The 9,830-nt window shown below is 41.5% G+C and overlaps 2 protein-coding genes across 3 annotated transcripts in view; both read right to left on the bottom strand.

The window, feature by feature from the left end:
* tbcb (tubulin folding cofactor B) overlaps window positions 1-9 on the bottom strand; it is a 170,981-nt gene extending 170,972 nt beyond the window's left edge. Inside the window, exon 1 of the mRNA XM_069706378.1 lies at window positions 4-9. The gene's annotated coding sequence lies outside the window, so the exon portion shown is untranslated. The remainder of the gene's footprint in view (window positions 1-3) is intronic.
* Window positions 10-2,248: 2,239 nt separating this feature from the next.
* cunh19orf47 (chromosome unknown C19orf47 homolog) lies at window positions 2,249-8,996 on the bottom strand. 2 transcript variants are annotated; one of them, XM_069706366.1, is made up of 8 exons: window positions 8,946-8,996; window positions 7,661-7,748; window positions 7,449-7,563; window positions 6,909-6,990; window positions 5,395-5,520; window positions 5,125-5,274; window positions 4,375-4,448; window positions 2,249-4,291 (listed from the first exon to the last, which is right to left on the bottom strand). In XM_069706366.1, exons 1-8 carry the CDS (start codon window positions 8,962-8,964, stop codon window positions 3,668-3,670), a joined length of 1,278 nt encoding a protein of 425 aa, XP_069562467.1. In that variant the 5' UTR covers window positions 8,965-8,996; the 3' UTR covers window positions 2,249-3,667. The 2 variants fall into 2 exon arrangements, with proteins under 2 accessions (XP_069562467.1, XP_069562468.1); XM_069706367.1 differs by having other exon boundaries at window positions 5,200-5,274.
* Between the last annotated feature and the right edge of the window lie 834 nt (window positions 8,997-9,830).

Here is a 9,830-nt window from a genome sequence, read left to right as displayed (position 1 = left end):
GGGGAAAAAAAAAAAAAAAAAAAAAAAAACACCCAAGAAAACGGCTTCAGACACGTCTGTGGCTACAGCTTGTGATTCGGGAGCAGATTGGAAACTAATTTGTTGTTAAAAAAAAAAACCACACACAAAAAAAAACCACACACAAGATGACAGCTGCAGGCAAGAAACACCGTGAATCTCACAACCCTCAATTTTCCAACCGTCGAAAATAACAACTCTTCGTTGTGGACGTCTCGCGGAAGGATGCTCGGGTGGATTTCTATAATAGCAGCCTCCGAGGCACGCGCAGCTTCAGCACCACAGACAGCGCACACACGACAACCCCCACCGCGCAGCATTGTGGGAAAAAAAAAAAAAAAAAAGAAGAAAGAAAGAAGAGAACTCGTGAGGCGTTGCTGCAGTCCAGATTTTACATGTCAAAAACCGTAAAAAAACCCAAAACAACAACAACCCAGGAAAGTCCTGACTCGATTGATTATTTTGGCAATATGTTGCACTTTAACTCAATTCCTAACAAGTATATGGATTATTAAATAGGTAGGCTACTTGCGTCTGTCAATAACCAACAGCTTATTTGCATATTTATTGAACTAATAGTCAAAGGTTACACCCCGACACAAGACCCCTTGTAAACTATAGTTTATATCTCACGTTATTATTTAATAGCCTTGTGAAAGATTATATATTACGTCACTCCCATTGTTGAGAAGTGGACAGTCATCACAATAAAAAATAACCGGGCTGATACGGGCTGATTCTAGCTCCAACTTTGAACTCATTTCCCCTCTATAAACATCGATATGGCCAAAGCAGAGTGCCTGATGACTTCAGCTGATAAGGTTTTCAAGGAGATGGGAGACGGACAGCAGGAGGCTGCAGGAGACACAGGAGGGAGAGAGCGACCTCAAGGGGACACTGCGTCAATTACACTCATTTGGATGTGATGTGTGGTTAGCCTGAAGCCCATAAGCCAGACATATCAGCCCTGCACGGAAGATTGCTTTCTGTAAATGGCGGAGACCTTACAGGGTTGTCACCTCATTTCCTGTAGATTCATGGGTTGTTTTGCATCTCTGTGGTGGGACTCTTCTGGTCGATAAGCAGCAGAGCGACGCCTCACATCGGGTTAACCCAGTCCTGAAGCAAATCCTTTCAATGACAGTTGTGCGAACATATAGTGTCACATCTGCTCGTGGTGTATGAGGGTGAACTGTCAAAAACTGAGGAAAAGCACTGAATAATTAATTACAGAAAAACTTAAGCAGCTGTTAGACTATAACACTGACATAAAACACATACCCCCCCACCCCCCAATCTCTCCATATGCCATAGTCAAGACTGGCGATCAGTGGCAGCTGCTTGGTAAATGTGGGTGTTGATTCCAGTTACCTGTATTAAGTTTTGAATAGTGGGTAAATAGAGGTTTTCTCAGTTTTTGTGTTTATTTTTGCGACTTCATTGCTAACGGGGACCAGATCAGTGTTTCCCACCATTTTGGCTTGTGGACATCTAAAATGAAGCACTGTCTACTTGTGACCAGTCAGGACCAGAATTGTCACCAGTCAAGCAGATGCTTTCACTCAAAGGGGCTTGAAGCTCTAAAGCAGCAATGTATACAGCATCTCACAGGAAATTAAAAAAAAAAAATGGTACTATAACCTTTTCCTTTCATTCAGACCAGATGGGCACCGATGCCTGGGTTTGGAACCTCAAGCCAAGACAACAAAGACCGAACATAATAAACACATTTACGTCCAATCCACTCATTCTTAATAACTATTTACTCAAGTGCCATCGAGGACGTCGTGTTTTTGTTTAAAGCCACATGGCAGCATTATGAATGAATGTATGTATTTCTATCCTGGGCTGCGTTTTGCATTTTTCACATTTAAAATCAGGTAGTTGCTGCCTCAAAGGCGTCACCGGAGATATTATTTATTCCTACTTTAAAACAAATAATAGCTGTAATCATTTAAGGAGATGCCAATGTTAGTATAATTGAGGAGTATATTAATGCAGCCACAAATACATACTGTTTCACTGAGGACAGTGTCAACAGCAACGTCACTGAGTAGAGTTGGTGTTTAATATGTTTATTGATGAATGATCTGCTTAATGTTCCCAGAGGGATAGGAATATTGACTGTGCTGTCATGTTGATACTTAAAAGAGATACTGTATGTGCCACTGACATGCGTTGTTGTAATTTCTCCTTTGCAGAAAGAAAGAAAACAAAAAGAACATTTGGAACCCTTTTTTTTTTTTTCTTTTAATAATTTTCCAAGCATACTTTGTTCAATTTCAGAACTTTTTTTTTTTCCTCAATACATTGAAAAAACTTGCAACGGTTCGTGTGTGTTTTGGTTTACTTTGTTTCTTAAAACAATACAAATTCTTTAGGTGATTTTAACCATTTCAAAAATATTTACAGTGTAATAAAGTTCTGCTGTGAAGTCTGACGGACCAAAACAGTACACGGGTGTGAATGAGCCACGCTGGGCAGGGTGAACTGCCTACTTGAGCTACAGTACAGCGGTCCCCCTGACACTGATGAGGCCCAATGGCATCTCGGGAGTTCCTTCACTTGGACACATGATGCAAGAAGGTCCACATAGAAAAATATGCAGCAGAGCAGCTTTTGTGCCGTGTGAAATCAAGACTAACAAATCTATATATTGCATTTCAAAGTAACCAATATTTTACTAATCCAACTTTCAAGTAGGTGGTTATAGAAAATGTTCAGTACTATCATAGAAAAGTTGACTTAAGTTCAGAGGACTGAACTTCAACTCCACAAAGCGCAGAAGAAGCGGAGGTGCAGTGCTTTTTTTAGATTCAAGTGTTTGACGAGGTTGTTTTGTGTAGCCATTTGGATTTTTCTTTTTCGCTCACAAGTTTGGAGTCAAAGTTCAGAAGCCTTTTTTGACACTTTTACACATTTCCTACTTTAAAAAAAAATGATGCAGAAGGTAACTTTCAGGTGACGGTCACGACAATAGAAAGCTTTAACTATTATGTTGCTGCTAGCCCGATGTCTGACTGCTGTCTTGGTTTTTATCTATCTGTACATTTTACTTCAGATTTTTTTGAGAATTATTTTAACGTTGAGGCAAATATTAACAAAATAAATCACAAAATTCTTCTTGGAGAAGTGACACGCTTTACAGCTCAACTGTATTCATTCAGGAGGAGTCTCAAAAAGGGGAAGTTTAAGCAGCAGCATTCTTATATGTGGAGTGACGGGATTAAATTGAAACCGCCATCATGGCAGATTGGTTGACATCATGCTCATGCTTTAAGCTCACAAATATAGAGGAAAAAAAAAAGACATATTTCTAAAACATGATATATGGCAGATATGACTGAGACACAATAAATAGCTTTCAGGCTGAGCAATACAATACACAGCGAGTCATCAAATTCAAATCTTGGACACTAAACAAAGGTGATTTTCCAATGGCAGCATGACTTAAGTGTAAAAAAAAACCCCATCAGTTTTTAGTAACTTTAAAGCCGTGTTCAATTGTCCATACATCCAAGGTAAACAAACAACACCCCCATTAATAATAATCTGCAGTCCTGCGTGTAGCAAGATAAATGCAAAAGGTGGCAATACAAATTCTATAAAGAATGTAAAGAAAGAGTCTGAATCAGTTTTGGAGAGTGTGTTAGGTTCTCTTACTGCCCAGTCTCTTAAAAACACTGACAGCCTTAACATCCATCTGGGCGCCAAAGGAGTCTCCTGCTCCTGCTGCTCCTGCTGCTCCTGCTGCTCCTCCTCCTCCTCCTCCTGCTCCTCCTCCTGCTCTTCCTCCTGCTCTTCCTCCTGCTCTTCCTCCTGCTGCTGCGACCCCGGTGCTGCTGCTCACCTTGGAGCTCACTACAGTCAATCTCTCCTGGGCTCTGGGTCTGGTGCTGGTCACTCTGTTGTCCTGCGTGTCAGCGGGTGTTAGCGACACAGCAGTGTTTGAGTGTGTGGTGGGGAGCTTACCCAGTCTCTGAAGAACACTGATCTTGACAGGGGGAAGGCCATTTGGGGAGGAAGATGAAGAGGAGGTGGGAGTGTCAGAGGGAGGTAGTTTGAATTTGCCTCCGAGGCGGCGCAGGGTGGTTGGGGCTGCTTTAGTAGCCGGCTCTTTCTTCTGGGATAGAGGCAGTTTCTTGAGGACACCAGCATACTGGAGGACAGAGCCTTCTCCATCACTGTCATCTTCAGCCATGTTTCCACTCATATTTCCTGGCCTGTCTTCACTTTCATCCCCTTTGTCGAGGCGACTGAACACCCCGGTGGGCTGCCAAAACGCAAGCAGTATAAGCTCAGGTCTGATCTTTATTGTAAACAGTAAGCTAACTAAGATATACTGACAGGCCTCACCTTGTTGTTGCTGGTCGTTGTGTCGGCCTTCGATTCGGCTCCAAGTCTCGCGAACACTGAAGTGCGTGTCGAACCTTTTTCAGGAGAAGTGCAATAAACAGAAAGTTTTACACAAATGTTAATGTGACAGCCTGACTGTGATTAGTTTGGTTCTTGTTCTGATTACTCATTAGCTGTGGAAACATAATCAGCTAAAAAGTAAACAGAAAAAGTTCACACCACTGTGATCCTACAAGAAGACAGAAGGAGAAGAGAATCTGTGGAGCAGCACGATGGTTGTGCCGGCTGTCCAAAGTCCAGGTTGGTTTATTTTTCTTCACTTTCAATGCTTTCATATATTTTCACTTTTTTTTAACCATTTCTATCCTTGTCCAACCTCACAAGGAGTCAACAGGTGTATGTCCAGCTAGTTAAGAACATTTCCCTCAACTGAGAGAATATGTTGTTAGATGCGTGTCTGTGCCATTTTTAAGAGATGCGGAAAAAAATTGGCTGATATGATGCAATGTGAGACGAAGGAAGAAAAATGGGCACGGTTTGACAGAGAGAATGAGTGTGCAGTCATTACTAAGGAGGCTGAATTACAAAAAATACAGAAGGTGAAGGTCAAACAGGCTCCGTTTACCAGCAAAGCATCCGCGGTTTCAGTTTTTAAGAGTTCAATTCATGAAGGTTTTATTGTTGACTAGTTGTGGTGAGTAACAGCATTAGTTTGGCGAGTTGTCGGCGAGGCCACTGGGTCAGGCCTACCTTTCTTGGCCTGCTGGGCCAGGATTCGGCGTGTACGAGGCGTGGTGCCCTTGGGCATGTTGATGATGTACTTGCCTTCCATCTCAGCTGTCACACGCCGGCGCTTCACTGTTGGCAAACCATTCCCCTCATCAGCTGGCTGACTTACAACTGACAAACAAAGTGGTAGGTACACGAGGATTACACAGAGGTAAAAAGGGGGCACGTGTGGCTCCAGAGGAACAGCAAATAGAGGACTGATGGGGCAAAAGAAACTTTCATTGAGTCTACCTGCTTTGTTACTCTTGTTTGCTTGCACGTTGGACACTGTGACGGAGAGGCGGTTGTCAGGGCGACGGGCAGGAGTGGTCGGCGGGGAGTCATGGCTCAAAGCATTGGCAATCATGCGAGTGGCAGCTGAGAAAAAGACAGAAACATTCTTAACTAGCTGGGATTTAGCATTTTTCATTTAAAAACCTTCATGTTCTGCAGCAAAGATGAGATCAGAGGACAGCCGGGACAGTTCTCTTCTAAAAATGTACGAGTCCTTTAATTTGCGTTCAATTTAGGAAAAATTCAATAAAATTCATACTGGAAACTGTTGCTGACTGCCAGAGCATCAAACTGCTCAGCTCTGTTCAATCCAGATGAAAACGTTTGCCCTCTGGCAGAATTTTAACAGTTTGCAAGTAATTTACAACTCGTATATCGTCATCTGTACTTTTGTCATTTTTAAATGTGAATATTTTTGTGAGTGTCCAACTATTTGTGTGGATCCTCTTGTCACGCGCTGTTTCACACAAAATGCACAAATGCAGAGAAGAGCCAGCGCTTCCCAGCACATAGTGACCGAGTGCTAGCTGGCTGGAACTGGTTTTCTGCTTGTGAAGTGAAGGGGAAGCAGCAGTATCCTTAACTAGCTGCTACCATCCAGGGAGATGTATTTTACCATGAAAAGCCACCCAGACCAACACACAGTAACTCATTGATTTTTTTTTTTTTTTTTTTTATTTTTTTTAAACTTAAAAGGCTATATTGGTGAGTTAATGAAAACAAAAATTGTCAAATTACTTTGGTTTTAGTTGTTGATGCTTTTTCGTCCACTTGAAGCACTTCTAAATTCATATCAGTCTTTATTTGAGCCTCATATGAATTACTGTCATGTTATATAGTGCAATGCCTTACCCACTGAAAAATCACAAATTTTACAGGACACGGTTATATTCATGGACCATCATTTCCACAGCTACAGTCTTCTGAGGCTTACTGAATGTCACATTTTTCACAATGCTTGAAAAATGTTATACATGTGATATACAACAGACTTTGCAGCTTTCTTCAAACTTACCTTTCTACTATTAAAAAAAAAATAAATAAATAAAAAAAAGTGTTTTATGAAGCGTAAGTAATGTCAACTTAAATGTGGAACTCATCCCAGCTCACTTTGGGCAAAGGCAGGGTTCACCCTGGACAGGTCGCCAGTCTACCACTGGGCCAACCAGCTCAATTTTGTCTGCATAATTAATGCAGACATACCACATGATGATACAACTGATGATTCCTATTGCTTCTGGCTGGGCTGATGAATGGATCACACTGTTGTGTCATTTCAGTAAAGCAGTGTTAGAGGTTGGATGAAATAAGCACAAACAACTAAAAACCCAAGGAACAACTCTTTTGTAAAGAAAACCTGAAACACAAAATAAAGCTCGTCTTGACCTCGGATAATTCTGCTCTAAATTGAACAGTGGCTGTGACCCTTCAATTTAGTTAGAACAAGAATAAAAATAAATGTTGTTACTTACGAGTGTTGGCAGTTCTTCTGAGCTCAGCTTGAACACTGGTCTGTCCTGAGGAGATGGCTTCTGTTGCCATTTTACACATGTCCTGAAGATGGGACAACAGAACAATGTAACATGAGTTGGGGGAAATCTGCGGGCTACAGTGAAGTCAGTGACCAGTGGAGTAAATTTGATACACCTTTAATCTGCAAAAACAAACAATTTCAAAATTTTTCCATGTCTGCTGATTAACAGAAGAAACCCTTTGAATATTGTATTTGAGTCACTCAGACGAAACTCAGGCATTTATTTCTTACTGTATAAATGTCAAAGTATTTAAGAACACATTATGTTGGCAGCTGTGGATAGTTTTTGAGCCAGTGGTTAATACCAATATTGTCCTCACCCTGTAATACAGTCACACCTAGAATTGAAAACATGTAAGCCATACTGAAAAGTACATCCAACAATATGGAGCTGTTTTTTTTAAAATTTCATACATATCTATGTTGCCGGTCGCACGTGTCCGCTCAAATGAAAATGTTAAGTCAGGTCTGGCCTTACCTGCCTGTAGACCTGCTTGGCATGTTTAAGAATGGCAATGATGTCACCAATGACAGTGATGCCGAGGTCCATCATGATGTCTTTACTGAGATCCATCAGCATGTTCTTCTGGATTCTGAAGCCGCAAAAACAATCATAATGATAAAGTGCGTATGATCACAGTATGGATGTGTTTATGTTGTGTAAGTGTATCAGGCCTGTGAAATGGTTACCTGTTGTCCACGAAGGAAAGCGCATAAGTGACTGCAAGACCGGCTGGGATCCCTGCGTCCTTAAAAAACTGAATCCACTCTGAGGTGGCTTCAGAGACAAAGAAGATGTTTTTTTTAAAATTATTATTAATGCAACAAAACACTGAAGGACACTGAAACACAACCAAACGATAATCAGTTTATCATCAGGAAGGACCGAAGGCACAAGAAAATATGTACATTAAAGAAGCTGAAATCAGAGAATTTAAACATTGTTTTTTTTCCTTTAACAAAATTACTCAAAATGGCTTATTATTTACAGGCGACCATTTTCTTTCAATCAATTTATCGATTCATTTGTTTCCCAAAGAATTTAAGTCACAATGATACAGAATAATGACGCGGAGAATGCACATTAAAAAAAAAAAAAGGTCTGAAACCAGAGTACGATAACAATCAAAATGATCAATGGATTAATCTGTTATTTGAATCATATTATCCTCTTCATAGTGGTCAACGATGGTTTCAAGTAATGCTGCCGACCACAGTGGGGCATGTAAACCTGAGGAGACGGGAGCATGCCGAGGTCTAACATATGCTGACCAGCTGGAGGTTATTTATAACACCAATTTAACGAAACGTCTTGTGGCTGTGAGTACCACGGACAGCAGCGTGAAGGGAAGCACAACAGCTGCCTGAACAATGGCTCAGTCCAACGTGGTCTGACTGATGAACTCGGCCTCACCGAGACGAGATTCACACGGTGGCTGAACCCCCATTTGACACTGAACGAGTCAAGAATCACACGACAGCTCAAGAGACGCCTTTTAAAAAAAAAAAAAATTAAAAAAAGACACTCGCCGCCGCATAAATCCTGGATTAATGAAATACTCTCATTCAAACGGGACAATCTTTTGAGTTTCAAATCCGACACGGATTCTTTGGCTAACCCTCTTGTAGGGTGATGAGTTAAAGACGATTTAAGCCTATTTTACAAATTAAACTAGCCAACAATTCAGAAGTCGGTTTTAACCCTGAATATTAAAATCACATCATAAAGGCAGCGGCGGGAGACCACCGAAAGTACCGTGTGTGTTAGCTTTCTGCGTTAGCATTGTCTCGGCGGTAGATCGAGCCGTGAATTAAAAGGCCATCCACGGCTCACACTACGAACGGAAACGCGAGAATAAATGAAGGACAATATCGAGAAACGATGCTGTGGTCATATTTAGAAGAAAACTATCTGAAATATTATAATTACTGCAAAAATGTTAACGTTGGCTCGCCGGGCCTTTATGCTCCTCACCTGTTGTCACGGACGCCATGTTCACAACAAATGCGTGGTGACGTCGACGGGATCCGGAAGAACTGCGTTGGTCCGTGACGCAACTTCCGGCACTAGCACAAAAAAAAACCAAAAACCTGCGTCCTGTGAAATTTTCATTCCTGGCCGCCAGAGAGCGACGCAGACTGCTAATTTACAAAAAAATAAAAATAAAAAGCCCTCAGAAATATGTTTAATTTTAAATAGTGTTGGACTTGGGCTCCTACTAGTACAAAGCCAATATGTGTCAGCCCTCAGTCCTGCGTGTTCTTTAATGAGGCAATAGGAGAATATGTCAGGCTTCAAGATATTTATTTAACAGCCGCAGAATAACCAGTTTGCAGAGCTCTGGGTCCAGACTATGTTTCCCTGACCGCAACAGAGTATGTGTCAGTTCAGGAAGTCTGATCTCCTGACTTTCCCTCACCCAGTCTTCTTATAGTCCAGACACCAAAAAGTCATGTGTCCTTTGTTGGTTGGTGGAGGTGGTGGTTGTCTTCCTTCACACCCTGGAGTCCTCGCAACAGCCGTCTGTTCCAAGAACAACAGTATGTGAAACCCACAGGTTGCCGACCCCTTCCTGTGACCTTTTGGTTTGGCAGAGTACTTTCACTCTCATTCACAAACACAGTCTTTTGTCTACACCTTCATTCACAACCACACCCTTTTGTCTACCCCTTCATTCACAACCACACCCTTTTGTCTACACCTTCATTCACAACCACACCCTTTCGTCTACCCCTTAGGATTAATAGTTGATAATACGACCTATGTATAATTAATATGATATGGCATCCATATATGTTGTATTATTGTAAACATAACCTAGCACAGAATCGCACAATAGTCAAGTTCCAGACAGCCTGA

Source organism: Brachyistius frenatus, unplaced genomic scaffold (genome assembly GCF_029030835.1).
Source record: "Brachyistius frenatus isolate BFR_SWC_R1_liver_20210118 unplaced genomic scaffold, ASM2903083v1 Contig_62, whole genome shotgun sequence".
Taxonomy (NCBI): Eukaryota; Metazoa; Chordata; class Actinopteri; family Embiotocidae; genus Brachyistius; species Brachyistius frenatus.
This window is presented reverse-complemented; position numbering and strand designations above follow the sequence as displayed.